Here is a 24,721-nt window from a genome sequence, read left to right on the forward strand (position 1 = left end):
TTGATGTATCTCTTCTTCTGAAGGTAAAGAAAGTTTCCACCTACTAGCTTACTTGTTCTACTATTTTAGGCATGAGACTAAATGAGGAGTCTAAGAAAAGCCTGCACTGCGTTCAGAAAAAGTATGAAGAAGCTGTTTCTCTAACTCACTGTATTTTCTTTTCCACGAGGCAGTTCACTGGAGGTCCAATTCAGCAAGTGTTCCTTTTACATCAGCAAACCTACCTCCTGCTCCTGTGGTTAATTTGAAGAAGTCCAGCACGTCCTACTCGATGTGCCTTTTAATGAATTGTAAATGTGCTTTCAGACCTAGGTGGAAAAAGCAGCACTGGAAGTTGGACTTAGGAGTCATTTAAATGAAGGTTTTAGGTAAGATGAGCAGCTGTATGAAAAATGTTTCCAATGATTGGATAGGTAGGATTGCAGGTGATTTTCAGCATTTTGGCTTGTTCAAATTACTCAAGTTGTTCATTATGAGTATGTATTATTTCTATGTACATAAAAATAAGAATAAAAGAAAATATAGATAAGACCACTCAGAGAAAACACATGAAATGCAAAGTAAAGAAGACCAAAAGCAAAAACCTGGGATAAACAACATTTTAAAAGAGGGAGCAGGAGAGTCAGCAAAAGAAACAGGAATATAACATTGAGAGACTTAAGATAAGTGTCTCAGAAAGCAACAGAGGAGCAGCCTGGAAAGAGGGTCAAGTGGGGCAGAAAGCTGGAGTAGGATGATTAAGAAACCACTGGTCATCAGGAGATGATTACTAGCCATAACAAGAGATTAGGAAAAGGATTGGGAGAAAAGCCAGACAAGAGTGCAGAGAATTGAGGAAATAAAGGTAAAGAGTCTCGTTTTAAGAGGAAGGTCATTAAAAGTTACAGTGAAAAGAAAGGTCAGGTTAAGGATTGGCCCACCTCTATTGGTGTCCATCATAGAGAATGAATGCACAATGTACTACTATGAAGCAAGTCACATTCATTCTCCTTGTTCTGTCAAGGTCATTACTGAATGCTACAGAAGATGGACTCTGAGAGGAAATTAGATGAGAGTCTTCAGCCAGTCTCACAATCAAAAAAAATAGTTCATACTAAATAATATGTTCTGTCTTCCCTGAAGACTTTTAATATGTATTTTTTAATTACATTGGGGGGGATGTATATGTCCCCAAAATTTGCAGTACTACTATTCTAAAAGAATTCTTACCTTGCTTTAAATACAAATATGCCATTAACCAAATCCCCATCATGTCCTACAAAAATATATATATATGACTTATAAAAATATAATTTCAATTACTAACAAATATACTTGTCTTTCTAATTGAACACAAAGTCAGCTCTCATTATCCAGAGAATATACAAATGGTCATTACTACCAACTACACAAAGTCCTCGTTTTAGCATCTGAATAAGTAGTTAGGGATCCACCTTTCTCAACTATACTGTGAGAGGCATAGCCGACCAGCCAACCACTGCCCATCGAGTCGATTCCAACTTATAGCGACCCTACAGGACAGAGTAGAACTGCCCCATAGTTTCCAAGCAGCACCGGATGGATTCGATCTGCCAACCGCTTGGTTAGCAGCCATAGCACTTTAACCAGTATGCTACCATACGTTCATTAATTGATCCTTAAATGACCTACACGCAGTCAGGAAGGCAAGTGGAAGTAAGTAGTTCGAACAGGCATATCAAACTGACTAACTTTAATGACGAGCTCTTAAAAAACTCAAGATTTGTATAGCACTAAATCCTGAGGGAAGCAGAAAACTAAATTACCTCCCAGAATACCTCAGAATGCCAAGAGTCCTTTAATTCTTACATTTACATGTAAGACTACTGCTGAACTTCATAAACAACGTATTTGGAGTACTCACTAATTAGTTCTTCGTGTTCACAGTTAAGTATATCTAGTACTATGATTAGAACTATATTATACTAGGAATGTATACAGCCTTGAGCAGTCATTGAAAACAAAACAAAAAACAATCCCACTGCCTTTGAGTGGATTCTGACTCATAGCAACCCTATAGGACAAAGTAGAACTGACCCACGGGGTTTTGGCTAACAGCCAAGCTCTTAACCACTTCGCCACCAGAACAGTCACTGAACCACCCCTTAAACATACTATTATAATACAGGCACAGTGCCTGCCGTTAACAGGAATTCATTGTTCCTATAGATGCAACCCACACCAGTAGTCCACCCAAAGCAGAAGCCCTTTAAGTTTCAGAGAACAAAAAAGCAGCTCATGGTTCTACAGATACAAAACACCTTCTTAGATAAATTTTTGCCTTCCTTTGTCTACTCCATGCTAATCCCAATCCTGTCCACTAAATGAGTATATATCTAACTCCTCTTATACATGACTGCACTTAATATTTTGAAGCTCAATATCATGTCGCCCTTAAATCTTCTCCAAGCTAAAAATCCCAATTCCTCCAATCGGTCTTCATGTGACATAATTTCCAAATGATTCATCTTCCTAACTGTACCTCAAGCCATCTCCCTATGTCAAACACAGCACCTAAATTGAATTACTGACCTAAATGAAATGCCTACCTTTCAGGAGCCAAGCACTGTGCCTGTATTAATAAGATCTAAGATCCCTACCATTGCTTTTAGCACCCACATGACATTTGTGGCTTCAAACATAGATGCAAGATCTCCCCATCTATGCCTGAACATTTCATTTTCAGAACCAAAAAGAACAGTCTACATTTAAACTAATTGTGTGTTTCTCTATTATTCTAGCCTTTCAAAATCAATTTTAATCCCAGTTCTGCTTCTTCCCAACTCATTAGGCATTTTTCCCAGCTTTCTGACTTCACAAAACTTGGATAAACCCTAAAGCCAAAGCCAGGTTGCCATCCGATTCCAACTCATGCTGATCCCATGTGTGTTGGAATAGAACTGTGTTCCATAGGGTTTACAATGCCTGATTTTTTGGAAGTACCGTATTTTTATGCAAACAATGCATACCTTCTATGTTTGTCAACCATTTGTCAACCGCACCCTGCCCCTGCCAGGTATTTTTGTAAGCACGCTACCCCACTTTTTTTTTTACAGCAATATGCAAAAAAAACAAATTGGCAGGGGCGCTTATGAAATTACCTCGTGGAGGGGGGAGGGCGTGGTTGGCAAATAAACATAGAAGACGTTATTTGCTTGAAAATATGGTAGATCGCCAGGCCTTTCTTCTGCAGTGCCTCTGGACGGATTTGAGCCTTCAACCTTTCAGTTAGCAGCCAAGTGTATTAACTATTTACAACACCCAGGGAAGAATTCTTAAAGTCAAGGCATTGGTTAAACAGTGACAGTAAAATAGTAACAAGACAGACTAGATACTCAACTCAAAAGTCTTACATGGGAGACCTTTCCCTACTTTAACATCTATTCCTTAAATTAATAACCTTAGGATGTTGTTGTTGTTAGTTGCCACCAAGTGATTCCAACTCAGGGTGACCCCACGTATACACAGTAGAACGGCACTCCATAAGCTTTTCAAGGCTGTGACTTCTGGAAGCAGATCACCAGGCCTTACGTCTGAGGTACCTCTGGGTGGGTCTAGACTGCCAGCTTTTCAGTTAGTGGTCTAGTACCATTTACACCACCTAGCAAGTCCAACCTGAGTACCTTTGTTCAAATATCCAAGAATCTGACTAACTATACCATCATATTTGGTTCAAGTTATATCCTTGTATGCATTATTGATATGCCCAAGTTTGCATAAACTTACATTCCAAATGATTGATTCTTTCAGCGCTCAATTTCAGGATATTAAACACCAAGACATGATGACAATTCAAATGTCTTGCTGAACCTTAAGAATCACCATGTCTTGGTTTCATGAGACATCCCAGACAATTGGCCTAATGCTGTTTTTAGCGCTTCTGTTCTACCTCCTAGTTCGTTGTGTAGTGCCTGGAGTCTTAAAAGCTTGCAAACTGCCATCCAAGGTATAATAATTGTTCTCTATTCACCTAGAGCAACAGAGGAAGGAGAGTCAGAAATCAGAGGAGGAAATGGAGTGAGCAGCTAATTGCCTCCATGAACAAATGTCTTCTTTGCCATTGAGACCAAAACTGGATGGTGCCCAGCTACCATTACTCAACATTTTGATCTAAGATCTGTATAAGAATCCTTGATCAAAAGTAGGAAAAAATGAGGAACAGAGTTTCAAATTCTCATGGAATCCAGACCATCTGGAGGCATTGAGGCTAGATGAATCCCTAAAACTATTGCCCTGAGATAATCTTTAAACCTTAAATCAAAAATATCCCCTGAAGTCTTCATTAAGCCAAACAATAAAAAAATAAATAAATAAGTTAGTTTAATTAGTAAAGAACGTCTGCCTTGAGCATCATGCTCTTTTAAAGAACTACCTATATGGGATCAAACTGACAACAGCAACTAAAAAGATTAGACAAGATGCTTAGGGGGCAGCGAGTTTATGTTAATGCGAAGGAACAATTCAGAAAAGGAGGGTGAGAATGCTTGCACAACTTGAAGAATGTAATAAATGTCTCTGAATTATACACGTAGAAATTGTTGAATTGGTGTATGTTTAGCTGTATATGTTTTCAACAACAAATAAATAAAAAAGAATCACTATGTCTATGCCATACTCAGCATTTACCAGTCTCCTAACCCCACCAGCCTGCAGCCAGCCTCTGCGGTTCCGCTCTCTACTTGGTGTGCCTTCTCAGTTTCATTCTCAAATGGTTCTTGCTCTGCTTGCTTCCTAAATGCTGGCGTTTCCCTAAGCACTCCCCTCAGCCCACTGCTCTTGGTATGTGCTCAGAACCTCAGTGCCCTCATCAACACCAATGGCTTCAACTAGCACTTCCATGCTCATGACTGTCAAACTGTCTTTCGGATTCACTCCTATATATCCAACTGTCTCCAGGACAGCACTGCTTGGATGTCCCTTGGGCACTTTAAATTCAGGATGCCCAGTGCTGAACTCACCCTCTCTCCTAGCCTCCTGCTACTCCTAAATTCTCCATCTCAAGGAAAAGGCAGTATCCCAATAGCCCAAGGCTAAAATCCTAGAAGTCCTAATAGACTGCTACCTCTACTTCAGTCTCCAATTCCTGAAAATAATATATCTTTAAACAAACATCAGTTCCCTCTCCCTCCAATCTCACTACTATATGCTTAGCTCTGGCTTTTTTTTTTTTTTTTTTCTCCCTGTGGGAAAGGCAAGTCTCCTATCTGATCTTCCTGCCTCCAAAATGATCCACCTTTTATCATCCTCCTCTCACAGACAGAATCATCCTTCTAATCTGATGTCAATGACTCCCATAGGTTTCCTCACAAGATCCTGAGTCTCCACCTTCCTGACAATCTAGTTATCTACTACTCCCACACAAAGCTTCACTCTAGCCCTTCAAACGGTTATTTCATTTTACATTATTTCATATTATTTCAACTGTGCTGTTGCACATGCTCTTTTCTTTGACTGTGATATGTTGGCTCCTATGCATCCTATGGAAATGCTGGTGGCGTAATGGTTAAGTGCTACGGCTGCTAACCAATGGGTCGGCAGTTCAAATCCACCAGGTGCTCCTTGGAAACTCTATGGGGCAGTCTACACTGTCCTATAGGGTCACTATGAGTCAGAATTGACTCAACAGCACTGGGTTTGGTTTTTTTGGTTTATGCATCCTATACAGCACTTCTAGAAACCTTCCAGATTCAGCTCAAACATCACTTCCCCTGAGGCCAGGACCCCACAGTCTGATTTAGTTGCCCCTTGTGTTTCTAGACAACCCTGTGACTGTCTCTATCACAACACTTAACCCATCTGTACTATAATCATGGATTTATATATTCATTTTTCTATGTGAGAAATACATGATAGAAACTCATTAAATGCTAGATGAACAAATAAATATATGAATGGCCACTGAAAAAGAAGTAACAGTGAATGAAGCAGCATGGTCCTGAAATTTCAGGATCACACCCTTAAAACAAAAAATGTTAACCCAAGCCCAAGAATTCTTGGGTCAATTTGCAGTTACTTCAATATTTTTCTCAGCAAAACACATGAATAGACTTCATATACTGTAGATCTTTAATAAGGTACTCTGTACCAAACATAAGTTTGTTTGTTTGTTTTTTAATTAAAATTTAGTTCCTTTTGGTTAAGAAAGAAAGAAATTCCATTTACATTTTTTGGTCTAAACAAATCACTGCTTTCTCTGAACAGAATATTAGCCCAAAAAATGTAACCAGAAAAAAAAAACCCTATGGAAATATATTTTCAACATATTTGATATGTTATCCTTCCTATATTGAGAGCACATATACATAACAAATTTACCCTAAAAAATAAATAAAAACACCTAAACAGAAAATGCACAAAAGGTAAAATGCAAAAAGCTGTAGACATGAGAAATATCGACCATCATTAGTTACCAAATAAATGTAAATTACAAAGAGATGCATTTTCCACCATCAAGTTAGTAATGTTTAATGGACAACAATTTTCAATGTTAGCCAGGGTGTGGTTCATTTCCTTCAACCTAAGATTTCTGGTGCAAGTAGTCTATCTTAAGGAAATAATTAGAAGTTCAGACAATGCATCAGGTGCTGTTTGAGATGCTAAGGACATAGTTTAGAAAAAATAAAAAAGGATAAATCTTGTCTTTACAGAGCTTACAATATATTGGAGTCATACTAAGTAAATAATTAAGATATATATTATGACAGATTATGGAAAGTACTGTTGAAAAAAATAAAAGCATGAAATGGGGATAAAGAAGAGGGAGCTGCCATTTTAAGTAAGTGATCAGGGAAAGCATTGCTGAAAAGATGAAAGTTGGGTAGAAAGTTGAAGGACAAGAGGAAGAAAGTCACACAAGTACCTGAAGGAAGAAATGTTCCAGGAAGAGAGAAGGGTCATGCAGAGAGCCTAAGGAAGGAGCTTACATAACATATTCTACAAAGAACAAGGAGACCAGGGCAGCTGAAGCAGAATACAAAATTAGAAGAGTGGTAAGAAGTATTATCAGAAGCTTAATGGGGGCCAGATCATATTGAGCCCTGTGGGCTACCATCATAGATTTTAGTTTCATTCTAGTAAGGCCTTTAGAAGGGTTTTAAGCAGAAAAATAACATTTTTTACCTTATGTTTTAAATATGACCTCTCTAACTGATCTACTAATTTGAACCTTCTAAGATCAAACTAAAAGAGATCAAGATGGGAAGCTATAGCAATAATCCAACAAGATAGAATGGTGGCATGTCCTTGAGTGGCGCAGGTAGAGTGACGAACAGTTCTGACTTCAGCTATTTTGACAGAGCAAAAAGAGGGTTTGCTAATAGACTGGATGTGGAAGTAAAAGAAGAATTAGTGGAGACTCCATTTGTCTATGCCAAGAAATCTGGAAGACAGCTACCTGGCCAAATGGCTGGAAGAGATCCATATTTATGCCTATTCCAAAAAAGGTGATCCAATAGAATGCAGAAATTATCAAACAACCTCATTAATATCACACACAAGTAAAATTTTACTGAAGATAATTCAAAGGCAGCTGCAGCAATACATTGACAGGGAACTGCCAGAAATTCAAGCCGGATTCAAAAGAAGACATGGAACTAGGGATATCATTGCTGATGTCAGATGGATCCTGGCTGAAAGCAGAGAATACCAGGAAGATGTTTACCTGTTTTTTATTGGCTATGCAAAGGTATTTGACTGTGTGGATCACAGAAAATTATGGATAACCTTGTGAAGAAGGAGAATTCCAGAACACTTAATTGTGCTCATGAGAAGCACATACATAGATCAAGAGGCAGTTGTTCAAATAGAACAAGGAAATACCGCATGGTTTAAAGTCAGGAAACGTGTGCGTCAGGGTCATATTCTTTCACTACACTTATTCAATCTGTATGCTGAGCAAATAATCTGAGAAGTTGGACTACATGAAGAAGAATGGGGCATCAGGATTGAACGAAGACTGATTAACAACCTGCGTTATGAAGATAACACAACCTTTCTTGCTGAAAGTGAATAGGACTTGAAGATCAAAGACTACAGACTTCCGTAGGGAGTACACCTCAACATAAAGAAAACAAAAATCCTCACAACTGGACCAATAAGCAATATCATAATAAATGGAGAAAACATTGAAGTTGTCAAGGACTTCACTTTACTTGGATCCACAATCAACACCCGTGGAAGCAGCAGTCAAGAAATCAAATGACACATTGCATTGGGCATATCTGCTGCAAAAGACCTCCTCAAACTGTTAAAAAGCAAAGATCTCACCTTAGAGACTAAGGTGCGCCTGAGTGCGCCTCAGGTGTTTTCAATTGCCTCATATGCATGTGAAAGCTGGACAGTGAAGATGGAAGAACTGACACCTTTGAATTATGGTGTTGGCCAAGAATATTGAATATACCATGGACCGCTAAACGAATGAACAAATCTGTCTGGAAGAATACAGCCAGAATACTCCTTAGAAGCAAGGATGGCAAGACTTCATCTCACATATTTCAGACATGTTATCAGGAGGGATCAGTCTCTGGAGAAGGACATCATGCTTGGTAAAGTAGGGGGTCAGAGAAAAAGAGGAAGACCTTCAGCAAGATGGACTGACACACTGGCTGCAACAACGGGCTCAACATAACGACTGTAAGGATAGCACAGGTCTCAGCAGTGTTTCGTTCTGTTGTACATGGGATCGCTGTGAGGTGGAATGGACTTAACGGCACCTAACAATAACAACAACCACAGTTTTAGGCCTGAGCAACTGGAAGGATGGAGCTGCCATTAAATTAAATGGAAAAGACTACAAAAAAGGGTAGGTTTGGAGCAAAAGTCAGGTTTCAGGTAGCTATCTAAATGAAGTAGATTCTATGCTTGTGGGAAACCCCGGGGCACCAAAACCAAAATCACTGCCATCGAGTTGATTCCGAATCATGGTGACCATACAGGACAGAGTGGCACTGCCCCATAGGGTTTCCAAGGAGTGCCTGGTGGATTCAAACTGCTAACCTTTTGGTTAGCAGCCGTAGCTCTTAACCACTACGCCACCAGGGTCCAGCAGATGTAAATTTGGGAGCTGTCCACATGCAGATGGTTTTTGAAGCCAAGGGATTAAATGGTATCACCAAAAGTATGAAGATGTACAAAAGATAGGAGAGCCAAGGATTCAGTACTAGAACATCCCAATTTAAAGAAGTAAGGGAATGGATACAGACCCATGGGCACACTGAGTACCAGAGGGATTCTGGCTCTTGCCCCCTCAACTAGACGCCCTTGTACACCCAACCATACAGGGAGGCTCCATGTATATGAAACATTTGTAGGAGGGCATACACTTGCCAGAGAGAGGGTAAACAATAGACTGCAACTAGAAATTCAAAGAAGAGAAAAGATCCTTTGTCTTTAGTAGTACAGGAGAGGTTAAGGAAGGATACAAGAATTGGCTTCCTGGGCCTGAAATGTTCTATTACCACCAGCCACACCCTTCACCAAAGTCCTACTCATCTTTTTGGCTTTAGGCTAAACGTCTTCTCCATGCTGAATTTTTCCCATAGTACTTATCTAAAATGTAATTTATGATGTGTGGTCTCATTTTGAATCTGCCCCCACTGAGCTTCCATGAGAGCAAGGACCATTTTTTTTTAAGTATTTAATTGCCAGTACCTGGTACATAAATGCACAGTAAACATGTATCAAATATTGAAATATAATATATAATTTAAATTAAGAAATGAGAAAAGGAATAGAATTATCCCTGGTCTTTTCAGGGGGAAGAAAAAGGCAACCAAAATTTGATTGGTATTTTCTGACCATACGAGTTTTTAAGATCCAAGACACTGCTGAAGAATACACTCTGAAAAGAAAATGTGCCACTGTATATTGTGTTCTGCTATTTCTATTCCTTATGCTAAAATATGATACTTCACAGATCTGTCAACCCTTATTTTTACATTGTAAATATTGATGGTGTGAATACTTGCTCACATTTGCCTAAAACATGAGAAATGGTTCTGAGCATAAGAACTTGAAATGAAAAATTCACCTCCACAGGCATAACAGGCAAGATAAATTATGTCAACTGCTTGAAATCTGAGGCTGAGTCCCAACTTTCTGGGTGATGGTAGAACTTTGGCTTCTCTGCCTTCTCTACTTCAAAGGTTACGACTTCCTGCACAAAGGATATTTCTCAACTTTCTCTTTAAAATCTGAAGCAGAAGACATGTCTATTTACAAGTCTCTTGATTTATTAGAGCTTGGAAGACCCAATAACTTACCAAATTTAGGAAGACTATATAACAAAATTCTACTCTCATCACTCCTGCCTCATCTCCCAATTAGTACTCAACCCATCCCCACTATTCTACAGAAACCACTTTGGCACTGATCACCAGTGACCTAACCACCAAATCTAATCTTCTCTTAGCAGTCCTCATCTTATTATTTATTTCTCTGGGCAACTTACACTACAGCCACCCCTTTCTTCGTCAAAGGCTTTTCTCCCTTTTCTCATACCTCCATACTATAGCATTTCTCCCATACTAATCATTGCTTATATATCTCCGAGGATTCCTCAACTTCTGCCCCCTTTTCATGTTAGTAAAACCCAAGTTCTATCTTTGACCTTTTTCATTCTTATTCCCTGGATGATCTCATCCATTTCAGAAATTTCATTCTACTGATTGCCAAATCTCAACACTACTCCAGACCATGCCACTGAGTAACAGGGCCTGATACTTAACTGCCTACTGAACAACTCTACTCCAAGTCAACCTCTCCATAATTAAGTCAACCTCTCCAGAACCAACCTTGTTATCTTTTCTTTCTCACATTCCCCCTCATGGAGGTTAGAGGCTCTAACTTCTAATCAAACCAGAACCTTTCGTTCCCTCACCACCCCCCATCAATTTACCATCAATTATATCTTCAAACATCATGCCCTTGTTTCCATCTTCATAGCTACTCCTTAGTTGAGGCTGTCATCCTTCATCTAGTCTATTACAATAGCCTCCTAACTGGTCTCATCTTTTTCTATTCCTAACCTCCCTAATGTAGCCACCATATTGTTGCCAGACTAAAGCATATTTATAACTCCTGTTATTTAAATCCTTCTATTGCTCCCCATCACCTACCAAATTAAGATCAGCTTCTTGGCATGGCATGAGATTCCCTATAATCGGGCTGCTCCTGCCTGCCTCTCAAGTTCATCTCTCATGAAGCTCCTCATTATATGCTGTACTCTAGTTATCACAAATTATAATACAACACTGTTGTGTGTGTGTGATTTTTTTCAAGCCACAGTCTATACCTGAAATGTCTCCCCATTTCCACCTTAGTCCACAATTATAACTGGACCGTTGTCTGTTTGGCAAATTCCTACTCATCTTTCAAGGCTCACTCACTTCCTCTATAGACACTTTTCTTATTCTCCCAGGAGATTTTACTGTTCCTTACTCCCTTTCTTCTCTTGTGGCACCAATTTAATTAAATGCAAATGTTTGTTTAAATATCTCTCACCCTTACCCAATTAAAATTTATCTTTTTATTTATAATTTCATACCATCTGAAATTTTACCTAACACATAGTATAAGACCAATAAATGTTAGTGAAGTAAAAACTGTTGCCAAAAAAAAAAAAAAAGTCATCATTCAATAAAGATTCGGAGAGGTCAGTAGAATCAAATTACATAGGATTTTGGACCAGTGAACTAAGAATTAAGGAGCCCTGGTAGCACTGCGGTTAAGCACACAGCTGTTAACCAAAAAAGGTTGGCAGTTCGAACCCACCAGCTACTCCGAGGGAGAAAGATCTGGCAGTCTACTTCAGTAAAGATTACAGCCTTGGAAACTCTATGGGGCAGTTCTACTCTACCCTATAGGGTCACTTTGAATCAGAATTGACTCCACAGCAGTGTGTTTGGAACTAAGAATTAAGCTATCTTGTGATCTAATTTACAAAATTTAAATAATACATACAAAATCCATTCAGTTCTTTTTTTTTTTTGCTCTCATGTACTCTACCTTCTAAAACCTTGCTCCAAGTCTGAATCATTTGTTGGCCTTTATCTTTTTTCCTCTGGCAGCCCCATTTAGTCCTACTACTGAATGAGCAAAAACTTCTATTCCAATTCTTGGGCAATCCTGTCCTATAAACCTCTGAGGTCTCACTACAGACACCATGAATATCAGTATCTAGGCCTAATACTCCAGCAATAATCAATTTTCACACTTAAATAGCTTTTTTCCTTTAGCTTATGTTAATCTTATCCTCACAATAAAGATACGTAGGTTAGTTTTTGATACTAGCATTTTACAAGTAAAAACAGATGCCAAAAAAAACACAGCAAACATTTACTCTTTATAAATTCCCCGTATAAAAGCCTGAGGAATATTTAATTCTGTGCTTTCTGATGTCTAGTCCTCATTTTTTCTTTAAACACTATTTACAAAAAAAAAAAAAAATCGTATTTGTGTAAATCAGCCTTGTCTATCTGTTGACACACTGGCTTTACTTTTATTTCTGACCTCCCAAACTATTGCTTATGCTGACGAGATCACCAGCTGAGCATTCCAAAGCATTTTTCTCCTTTTTTCAATCCCGTAATCCAATGACTTTGACCAAGGAAGCTGTATTGTGTGAGTTTCACCCCAGAGTCCTATCCCCTGCAAAATCTAAGTAAAATTTTTACTTATAACCCAGTTTGCCTTTTGAAGGGCCTTTTTTCTGAACTCGAGCAATCCTAACTAGATTACTCCTAGGCCACCTTTCTGTGCCTCTCTTCCTTTTCCTTTTTGCTTTCCCCTAAAACCAAGCAGGGAAAATGAGTCTATGAAACTTAAACACGACTCCTTTTATAAAAACTCTGATATATTAGGGTGAGATTTTAACTACTGGGGAAAGTAATGTTTAGAATTACCTACAGGTTTCATTTTCTCATACTTTTCTTCAACATTCTCTCATTATTAAGAGTTAGCTGAGACCCCTTCAGTTTAACTGCTCTCACTCCCCTCCCCATCACCTGGTACTGTACCTTGTATACAGCATTCACTTCCCATTACTAAAAAAGGGTAAAAAGGGATAAACTGGCAGGAGTGGACACAGAATAGTTATGTAAACTGTGTCTTTGCTCACAGAAATGTGTTCCACATTACCACAGCTATTATCTCTAACGAAACGGATGAGTTCAAGAGGACGCCCCTTCTCACCCCCAAGGCAAGGAGACCCTTACCCTCAAAGCCTGAAAAAAATCTGCCCTTCCAGCTTTCTCCTCAAAAACAATGTCAGAGAGAGAGAGAATGATCAAGTCTATAAATTACCTCAACTGTTTAGACCAGACATCAAGCAGCAGATTCAGCTCCTGGGAGACTACTTTGCCTCTCCAGTTTCCAAAGGAACCTCTAACTCCCAATCAATTGTCTTACAACTGTTTGTCATTCATCAGGAGAATATAAATGATCCATGCAGCACCATTTTTGAAAACACAACTAGCCATAGGCAGGCAAAGTACCATCTTCCTTTATGTTTTATTTATGCCCATTTTTATAAGGAAAAACTTGGGGCCTCAAGGGACTGATTCACGTGCAATTTCCAAAGCCAGTACAACAAGGAGCTGGGATTAGTTGAACACAGCCTTTCTGAACCTTCTGTTTTCTCCCTGTCTCTCCTTTTGATGTTTCTGTCTTAGGTTTCGGACTCTTTGTTCTTTCTAAGTGTACATGTGCAGGACACGTATCCCTCTAAAGGATGTCTCATTGTAGTGACCAAAAGCATCACCCCCACCGCTGCCGGCCCTTCCACTCATTCCATTCAGCCATTCAGTGAGTAGATCCTTCATTACTAAGAATTATCGTCACAGTAAGCTTAAGACTTTTCACTTTAGAAATACACTGTGCATATTTGGGCTGGAGGGCTTGGGAGGAAGGCGTTTAAAAATTGTCCCATCACAGCTGTTCAGTCTGTGGATGTCCAAGAAGCATCTTTCTGTGGAAACCTGGAAGAATGGATTATCCCAAATGATAAAGGTGGAAAACACAGGTTAAACAACTAATTATACTAACAAGCTCTGAAATTAAACACAGCTGTTTGTTGAGATCCTGCCCTGATTTCCCCCAAATACAACACTGCTGTGTGTTCGCACACATACCTTTGCTCTGGTTCCCTTACTGTAGGAACCAAAAAAACCAAATCCAGTGCCATCGAGTTGATTCCAACTCATAGCGACCTTATAGGACAGAGTAGAACTGCCCCATAGAGTTTCCAAGGAGCGCCTGGCGGATTTGAACTGCCAACCCTTTGGTTAGCGGCCGCAGGACTTAACCACTACACCACCAGGGTTTCCTACTGTAGGAAAGGAAGACGAAAATGCATGGAAAATGTCTAGAACCCAGATACTCTGTAATTCCAACCTAGTGAAGCTCAAAAGTCACAGGGACATACACAAAGGAACAGGGCCTTGCCTTTCTTCTCAGAGGAGCAATTAATCTATTTTTGCTACATAAATTAAAATGACCCATCACCCTGACTCACAGCAATCTTCCTAAAAACAGTTATCCGTTCTTCACATCTCCTCCAACATAATCACTCAAAGTAGGTCAGAAATGTTGCTTCCTTCCCCTCATTGATTTTCATTAAGAGGATGCACTTTCTGGAACACTAAAGGGAAAGATACACCCTGTAAATTTTTGGCACACTAAGTCCAGTTCCCCCTAGAAACAGGAGAAAATCTCATCACCCATATCCTTCCTGGCTATAAATCAACAATAACCTCAAGCTATAAAATACACAGCCGCAACGCTTCAGCCAGGTGATGAAGCACCTCCCAAAAGCAGCATATTCACTCTGTCGTTGCTAATTTTTTAGATCATCAACCCGCCTCTTCCCTAAATACATACTCTTTTTTTCCCTCCTAATTCATAGCCATATTTGCCAGAGGGATGCCAAATGGCACGCACTGGTTTAGCAAATCCCCAGGGCCTTATCAGGAAGCTGAGTGCAGGGCAGTAGGAAGAAGGGGTTTTTGTTCAGACCAGGGAGTGGAGAAAGGGAGGAGGAATCTGGGGTGGGGGGAAGCGGGAAACACCCCTGTGTCAATATCTGAGTCTCTGGACAAGCTGTGATGAAACGGTTCTCCAAATTCTCTGGCGGGGACAGCCCTTGTCTCCTCCCCTTCCTGAAATCTCTCCCTCAGCCCCAGGTCCTCAAGCCTGGCACTCCACAGAGGGCAACACAAAGTCCTTCGGAGCCCCCAAAACAAACGAGCGGGAACAAAAAAGCATTACCCAAAGGACTGCAAAACCACACATACTCCGCTGCCGCGCCACCGGGCGCGGGCAACTTCACCCCTTGAAATAAACGAAAGCCCCTGTCTTCCAAAGAAGGGAAAAGGTGATGGCAAAGGAAAATAGGCACCACTCCTCACCAATACCCACCCCCCATCCGCAAACTCCAGGTGAAGGACCAGATGCTGCTCACCTCCTGGCAAGGAGGAAGTGGGAGGCTGGAGGAGGAAGGCAGGTCCCTAGCCCAGGCCGCTTGGCAGCCGGCGAGCGCCCAGCAGCAAATCCAAGCGGGGCTCCAGGGCTGCGAGCGCCCACGGCGGGGAGCCCCGGCCGGCCGCCCCCGGCCCCTCCGCCGCGCCGGCCCCTCCGCAGGGAGCAGCATCTCGGTCCCGCTGAGGGCGACCGGCGGCAGGAAGGCAGCCTTCCCGGGGTGGGGCGGCAGCTCGGCTCCGGGGCCGCAAGAGCTGCGCGTTCGGCTCGCCGCTCGCTCGTCCTCAGCCGGTGCGCCCGCTGACAGTTCTGCTGCGCTTGCTGCCCCGGCAGCCGGCGCCGGCTCTCCCGTCACGCCGGAGGGAGGGAGCGAGGGGCGCGGGCGCGGCGCGGGGGCGGGACGGGGGGCGGGGAGCCGCCAAGCAGGTGGCGCGGGCGGGGGCTGCGGCCCTACGGAGCGGGTCCCCCGGGACTGCGTCGCCGCCGGGGGCGGGAGCCCCACTACGCTGTAGAGGGCGACTGAGGCCGGGATCGCCCTGTTAGGTCTGTTTCCTCCAGGTTCCCGCGGCCCACCAGGAAGAGCGCCCCGGGGATGCAGCCCGAACAAATACAGGACATTGTTTTCCGGCAACGGCCTTTAAAATTGTCCTGCTCCTGGCACCACACACAAACACTCGCAGAGGTGCGCCCTAGGAACAGCTCTTCGAAAGGATCCAAGATAGCCAGCGTCAGATCTAATTTCTAGGTGATTAGTGTTTGTGTGAAATGGCGAAAAAGCAAGGGGCTGCGGTATGTTTGTAGTTGTGTCTCAGTTTTCTCGCCTCTTTAATGAAAATAATAATGCCTAACCTGTAAGATGTTATGGTGGTTATGAGAATTAAAAGGAGCCCCGGTAACACAGTGGTTAAGTATTTGACTGCTAATCAAAAGGCTCCACGAGAGAAAGACCTGGCAGTCTGCTTACCTAAAAATTACAACTTAGAAAAGCCCACGGGGCAGTTCTGCTGTGTCACATGGGGTCTTATGAGCTGAAATCATTTCGTAGGCGCACAACAACAACAACATGAGAATTAAATGAATTGGTATACATAAAACGCTTAGAAAATCGCTTGGCCTGCTGTAGGTGCAGTATGTGTTAGGAGTAGTAACAAAGGCAAGTATTTCTGCTGTTGGTGTACTTCAAGGGATGAAGAAGATGGGCATGATGCCTTCTTCAGTAATGGGGAATTCAAGGGTGCCTCCTTGGTCTAAAATTCTGTGAATGAGTGAGTTATCCTGTTGGCTGGTCAAAAGAAACACCTAAATTTCTGATATTTGCACCCCTGGAAAAATCCACCTGGTAGATTCAGTCTAAGCTGACCTGAATATGTCTGTGACACTGTCTGTAGTGACCTTTTAATAAACATATCCGTGTGAAATGTGAAAATTTATGATACCTCTCTCTTTCCATACACATTTTAATTATAAAAGTAAAATGTTAGCTGTAGATGTTTTGAGAAAATACTTAATACTGAAGAGTTTCAGGAAGAATCTCAAAATCATCAAAGATCCCACCACGCAGAGATGAAAACATTAACCTTATTAACATTTTGAGGAATTTCCTTCCTGTTCTTTTAATTGTGTGTGTATTGCAAAACTGAAATAATATTTTGTAACCTGCTTTTTTCCCTTAACAACTTAAGTGTGCTCTCAAGTCATCAGTCTCTGACAACAGAGCTTTAATAATTACATAATAGCTCCTACTCTTTGGGTATATGTAACTTACCATTGGATATTAGGCACTATTTCTCAATTTTTAAGTAACGTATACCTAAAGAGTGGAAGATACTATGTTCAGGCCTGAAAGTATGAACTAAAGAGCAAAAATTAAACCACTTGATAGCAGAATGTTATGCTGAGTTAGATAGTAAATATCAATACAGTTCTTTTCTATGAGACACATTGTTCAAAGAATGCCCTGTAATAACAAGCTTGTTTGTGAACCATATGCCCATCGTTTGTACATCTGTTAGCTAGTATTGACATTACTTGGGACAGGAGCATTGCAGACTATTAAGGCAGAGCCATCAGAAATCCTGTGACCCTGCAATTCTTTAACAGTTTTATCACCCTCCCGACTTGAAAAGAAATCGAAGTATGACTGGCATGCACAGATTCTGCAAATTCTTTTACCTCGATAACTCATATAAGAGCGGCGAAGGAAATAACTTTTAGCTCTCAAAGGTCTGGGATACGCAATTCGGACTTAGAGTGGGATTTTTCAGTCAAATAATCTGAAAGAAAAGACAGGTGACTGGACACAGGTTTTAAAAAAAGCTTTTAAATTTCACCACAAGGAAGTCAACACCTCAGAAAAGAATTGGCCTTTAAAGATTACTGAGCCAAATCCCATCTCAAATCACTGAATTTTCTCTGCAACTTTCCTTCAAATGATATTTCAGCCTTAAAAAAAAAAACTCCAGTAACTGAGAATTCACTGCCTTCCTTGACAGCTACCTTTGGACAGCTCTCGCAGTAATAAGTCTTTCTTCAGAGAAGCCAAAAATCTGTCTCCCTATCATCATACCTCTAACTCTGGGGTCCACGCAGGGCAAAAGCCTTATCCCTCTTTCAATGACAGCCATTCAAATAGCTACCTCCCTTCATAATCTTCTCTTCTCCCAGATAAACATCTCCAGTTTCTTCCATTATTTTTCATATGATTTGGTTTTAGTACACCTTGATTTTCCAATATTCCTCCTAAAAGCATACATTTAAAATAAAGATAATATGGGTTTGATCCATACTCTACTCAATAGGTTAGAGAAGTATAACTTCCCTTATTCTAGACAGCCTATAGTTCTGTTTCTACAGTGTGACGTAAAGGTGGATTTTCTGAAGTCACATTAATTCTCATTATAATTCTTAACATTCATTAGGAGCTCACTATGTGCCAAGCATCTCAAAGAGGGCTTTACATGCATCATCTCACTGAATCCCATGACAACCACCTATGAGGTTAGTACTATTTTTATCCACATTTTCAAATGAAGAAAATGAGCCTTAGAATAAATACTTAAAAAAAAAAAAAAAGTACTTGCTCAAGGTCAAATGGCCCATAAGTGGCACAATTTGGAACCCCTCCCAGGATTTCTGGAAAAGTGGTAGCTAACATCTGCTGAGCACTTACTATGTGCCAGGACTATGCCAAGCCCTTTAAAATGGAATATCTCACATAATCTTCAAAACTGTCAAGTAGCTACTATTACTACTCCCATTTTATATATAGGGAAACTGGGGCATAGAGAGATATAACAAAATGCTTAAAAATTAAGAACTAGCCTATCTGACCACATTTACTTTATATATCCCTGTTTAAAACCCACTGCCGTCGTGTCAATTCCCACTCCTAGCGACCCTGTAGGACAGCGTAGACCTGCCCCACAGGGCTTCTAAGGAGTGGCCGGTGGATTCAAACTGCCAACCTTTTGGGTAGCAGCCTGAGCTCTTAAGCACTGCACCACCAGGGCTCCATATTCATGTTTAGGGTTCTATATTTATCCCTTATAATACTACTGTTACTATATTCAGTCCATCACTCCACTCTGTCAAAATTGTGAGAGATACCAATTTCATCATCTAAAAAAAATTTTTTAAAAAACCTGTTGCCATCAAGTGAATTCTGACTCATAGCAACCCTATAGGACAGAGTAGAACTGCCCCATAAAGTTTCCAAGGAGCACCTGGTGGATTCAAACTGCCGACATTTTGCTTAGCCGCCATAGTTCTTAACCACTACGCCACACAGGGTTTCCTCATCATCTAAAGTATATTTTATTCCTGCTGCTTTTTTATATTTTCTGCAAATCTTACAAGAAAGGTTTCCGTATGTTCAAGTCACCAACAAATTACACTGAATAGAAGGCCTAGAAACGAACCATATTCAAGCCACTAGCAAGCTCTCTGCAGACTGCCATTAATCCACTCATCAGACCCTATCAGCACAGTCATTCGATCCCTAATACACTGTCTAATCCAGGGTATGTTTCTCCATTTTGTCCACAAGGATACTATAAGCTTGTTAAGTATCCTGCTGAAATATAGATCTGTTATCCCAGCTCAAGCCTCGAACCTCTATCAAAAAAGAAAATTTTATTACTATAAGTAATTTAGAGATAGTAAATCCAGCTTGGATCTTAGTGATTGCCATTTTTCTGATTGTGTTTTCAGAAAAAGCACTAGGTTAAACAGACATTAAATTGTTTTTGTACTCATGATGCTGTATATTTATCCATGTGAATTATGTATAGCACTTTCTGAAGCATCAAATTCAAGTTAGAGTGTCAATGTCTTCCCACTCAATCTTAAGAGTGTTTTGATTTGATCTTGACCAGGCAGCATGAAGACACGTTGCTTTTTATTATCTATACATGTAATCTTGACCTCTTGGGCATCTTTAAGATTGACAGTATAATTTTAAGGTTTTGTTTGCATTTTTCCTTCAGCTGAACTGATAGTTTCACTTTTTCCTTAATTGAATTATATAAGCACTAATAAGTGAATTGGAGCCCTCGAGGTGCAGTGGTTAAGTGATACGGCTGCTAATCAAGGTCAGCAGTTCAAATCCACCAGCCGCTCCTTGGAAATCCTATGGTGAAGTTCTATTCTGTCTAAGACAGGGAGCAAAGGCCCTGAGAGCAGAGGGTGCCTGTTTGAGAAATAACGAAGAGACTGCTGTGGTTAGAGGAGAAAAAAGTAAAAGAGAAATAGGCTATACTATCAGGGAGGTAATAGGGGGTTGAGTGTGGAACCTAGAGACTTAGTAAAACAAGGAACAGAGGGGCCGCCAAATCTGCAAACAAAATAACAAGAAATGGGCCAGGGCACAGAAACAAAGCCATTTCCCAGAACAATGGGGCAGGGTATCTAAAAATAGCCTGCAAACTTCTTTAAAGTTGCTTTTCAGAAGCAGCTGGAGAAGACCAGGCTCAGGGATACGTGCAGAACATCCACCTGTGACCGCTGTGTGACCTCCCACCAGGGGCAGTGAGGGGCTACAGCCCCAGCCAAGGAATCAAACCCTGGGAGCGGGAGACTGCACAGGTGCAACACCCCATAATAAGTCCTGCTACGAATCCCAGAGGCCTCCAGTACAGGAGCCATCTTGGAAAGCTGCTGCACCTGCACCTTAGTTAACTTATCCCTTCCTGTGCCTATGAATAAACAAGAATCTTTTCCCACCCAAGAACTTTTAAAAACTCCGGCCTGTCTTTTGTTCTGTGAGATGAGGGTATGCATTGCTCTAGGCCCTCCTCGTCTTTGCTTGCAAGCCTCTTCAATAAAGCTTTGCTCATGTGGAAAACTCCATGTGCCTTACCTGCTCATTCTTGACCAGTGAGAGGCAAGAACCTTATTCCGGTAACATGTCCTCTAGGGTCGCCATGGGTCAGAATCAACTCGACGGTAATGGATTAATAAATGAATTACTTCCTCTTGAAAGTCATCCAGAAAATTTTGGTAGGTGGGTGATTGGCACCTGAGTAGTAATCGTTTAAGACCAGGAGTCTGTCACACCATCTCTTCTGGCTTTGAAAATGCCATAATGTATTCAATAGACTTAGCAATGTTTTGCTACCTTTGATATCATTGCTTGGCTTTTAATAGGACTTTGTTTAAAAAAAAAAAAAAGTTTCTCTTCAACTTTGCATTACAGTATATCTTAAACACTTAAAAATTGTTTTTAAAAACTTTTTTCTAAACTTGTAAGTCAACATGAGGGTACAAAAGTTAAAATTCAAGAATCTGAATTATACCATTTATGACTGTATTGTAACCCACAAAGGTAACAACCACAAAAAATATAGAAGCTGGGGAGTGTTGCTTTTGATAGTGCTTTTTTGGAAACAACCATATTGGAAAATACGTAAGTCTGATAATTAAAGAAAGATAATAGCTATGCTAACTATTGAGGAGTTTAGGTCTCAAGTGGTGTCCATATTTCAAAGCAGTATGAATTTGTGAATTTTCGACAGTATATTTCTCTCCTCCATTTCCCATCTACAATCCAGAGCAGAAGACAAAGCTGTTTAAATAAAGGTAATCAAAATTACATCAAAATCTGGTCAAAATGGCAATTTTTTGTTATATTTTATCACAATAAAATTAGACACGAAACAGCTAACCTCAGCCCGACCATTTGAGGTAGCAAGGCCTGTCCCAGTTCAATGAACAAGCTTCCATTTTAGAGCACTGGTGCTCACAGCAGTTTAGATTTTCCATTGGACTCCCATCTGGTGCTTTTATAACTTCGCACAGGTAGGCACCTCGCTCTGTACCAGGTGGTAATTACTTTCAGGACAGGCCTGTTTGGATGGGGAAACACTCAGTTACATTCCTGTTACTAGCTGGAGGCCCAGGGGGGTTAATTTGAGAAGGGGCTCCATGGATGTCCTTCCAGGGTTTGGGGACTCCCTAGAAACCATGCGTCAAATGTTGTGTTTACGTACACTTTTCTGGAAGCAGGGTCCATGGAGGGCATTCAATAAATATTCCTTCCAAAAAAAAAATTTTTTTTAATTACATCTAAATCTAATATTATGAAATTACTTTGTTAAAAATGCTTTATATTGGATGGGGCCATGCAAATAAGATGTATGGAACACTAACGTGGGGATTGGTCAATTTTGCCATCCCGCTGGGCTTAAAATGAACCATCCTAGAGGCAGAAAGGGGGGAACCTGACTACAACCAAGAACAGACGGGAGCAAAGCACATCCTTTGAACCTAGGGTTCCTGTGCTAAGAACTTCCTAGACCTACGAGACAGAGAGAGAGCTGTAACACCAGAGATGGTGCAAGATGGTGAGAAATGGTGGAACAGAAATGGTGGCAGCAGAACCAGGAGACTGGCTGAAGCAGGGGTGGATTAACCAGTTTGCAAGGTATGCACAGGTTTACTTGTGTTTACCTTGCTTATTGGGTAATCCATCCCTGAATGGTACAGTAGGCCTCCGAGCCCGGGAAGCAAGGTGGTTACAGCGGGTGTGGGGATCCATGGAGCAACAGAGATGAGCACCTTTAGGCAGGAGGCGTTCTGGTGGAGTGGGATACCTCTGGGCATTTGTCAGCAACTCGAAGCAAGAAAGTTGAGTGCCTTCAGGTCGATGCTTACTGGTGGAGTGCGGTGCCCCTGGGCACTTATTGGTGGAGCTAAAGAGCTTTGTAACACGTGCCCGAGCAGGACAGGGGCCGGGGCCAAGAGGAGCCTGTCCTCAGGAGGTGTGCATGGCAGAGAAGGGCTTGCCTGCTTGCATGAAGAGGAGCTGAGAGAGCTGTCCTGCACTGAAGAAGGGAGGGATGTGCTCTTTGTGGGGAGACTTCCAGACTGCCTACATGCCTCCTAATCCTGATCCCAAGTTGTACCTGTTACTTCCCTAATGAACCTCATAACTGTGAGTGTGCTCTGTGAGTTCTGTGTGGCCAATGCAATGAATTATTGAATCCAGCAGAGAAGTAGAGAGTGCCATTGAGAGGGACAGCTGGTATCAGAATTGGTAAAAATATGTCTGACCTCCACCTCATATTCATGAGATATGTCTGACCTCCACCTCATATTCATCAGCCTTGGGCTGTGGATCTTGATTCTCTCTCCTCCCCCTCCTGAAGTTAGAGGAGGGCCTCTGATGCCCCACTATGTCACTTTTACAGATGCAGATTAAACCTTTGACAAAATCCAACATCTAGGTTAAAAGAAAAACAAAACAAAAAAACTCGGCAAACATGGAATAGAGAACTTCCTTAATGTGATAAAAGACATCTATAAAAAATCTACTGTCTTTATTCACAGATGACATGATTATTTGATATTCTTAGAGAAAATGCAGTGTAATCTACAAAAAAACTACAAGTGCTAGTGAGTTTAGCAAGGTTGCAGGACAAAAGATCTGTAAAAGCAACTGTATTTCTATATTAAAAAAAAAAAAATTGCCATTGAGTCAATTCTGACTGATAGTGACCCTACATATTTCTATATACTAACCATAAATCATCAGAAATTAAAATTTTAAGAAAATCACAAAAATTGAAATAATTAAGAAGAAATCTGATATTTCTATATATAAAAAAAAAAATACTAACCATAAATCATCAGAAATTAAAATTTTAAGAAAATCACAAAAATTGAAATAATTAAGAAGATATCTGATAAAAGATGTACAAGACCTGTATCCTGAAAGCTGGAAAACATTGCTGAGAGAAATTAAATACAAACTAAATAAATAGAGAGATACAGTGTGTTCATGAGTAGGAAGACTCAACTTATTAAGATGTCTATTTCCCCCAAATTGATCGATAGATTTGATGGAATCACAATCAAGATCCCAATAGGCTTTTTTTGTAGAAGTTAACAAGTAGATTCTTTAAAATTCATACGGAAATGCAAAGTTCTAGATTAGCTAAAACAACTCTTAAAAAGAATAGAATTGGAGGGCTAACACTACCTGATTTTAAGAATTTTTGTAAGGCCACAGTAATCAAGGCAGTACGGTATTGGCATTGAAGATAGACAAAAATATTAATGGAATAGAATAGAGTCCAGAAATAGACCCACACATATATAGACAACTGGTTTTCAACAAAGCTGTAAAGACAATTCAGTGGAGAATAGTCTTTTCAAAAAATGGTGCTAGAACAAATGGATATCTATCTGCAAAAAAAGTGAACTTGGATCCATATCTTGCACCATATATAAAAATTAGCTCAAAATGAATCACAGACCTAAATGTAAAACATAAAACTATAAAAGTTCTAGAAGAAAACACAGGAGAAAATCTTTGTGACCCTGGGTTAGATGTGATTAAGAAGAAAAAAGTGGTAAAATTGTACTCTATCAGTATTAAAAAATGTCTGCTCTTCAAAAGACACTGTTAAGAAAAAAGACAAGCCACAGGCTGGGAGAAAATATTTGCAGATCGTTTATCTGATAAAGGACTTGTATCAAGAAAAAATAAAGACTACTCAAAACATAATATAAACACACAACCCAACTTAAAAATGGACAAAAGATTTGACAGGCACTTGACCAAAGAAAATATATGGGTGGCAAATAAACACATGAAAGGACGCTCAACATCATCAGTCATCAGGGAAATGCTAATTAAAACCAAAATGAGACACCGTTATCCAACTATTAGAATGGCTCAAATTAAACGGACTGATCAGACAAAGTGTTGCAGAGGATGTGAAGGAACTGGAAC

The 24,721-nt window shown here is 40.5% G+C and overlaps 1 protein-coding gene across 1 annotated transcript in view; it reads right to left on the reverse strand.

Moving 5' to 3' along the window:
* Positions 1 to 15,834, reverse strand: part of ELAPOR2 (endosome-lysosome associated apoptosis and autophagy regulator family member 2) — a 180,420-nt gene extending 164,586 nt beyond the window's left edge. The window contains exon 1 of the mRNA XM_049894242.1: positions 15,473 to 15,834. Within this exon, the coding sequence (XP_049750199.1) occupies positions 15,473 to 15,661 (189 nt within the window). The 5' untranslated portion in view covers positions 15,662 to 15,834. The remainder of the gene's footprint in view (positions 1 to 15,472) is intronic.
* Positions 15,835 to 24,721: the final 8,887 nt, after the last annotated feature.

The sequence above is a fragment of the Elephas maximus genome, chromosome 8 (genome assembly GCF_024166365.1).
Source record: "Elephas maximus indicus isolate mEleMax1 chromosome 8, mEleMax1 primary haplotype, whole genome shotgun sequence".
Taxonomy (NCBI): Eukaryota; Metazoa; Chordata; class Mammalia; order Proboscidea; family Elephantidae; genus Elephas; species Elephas maximus.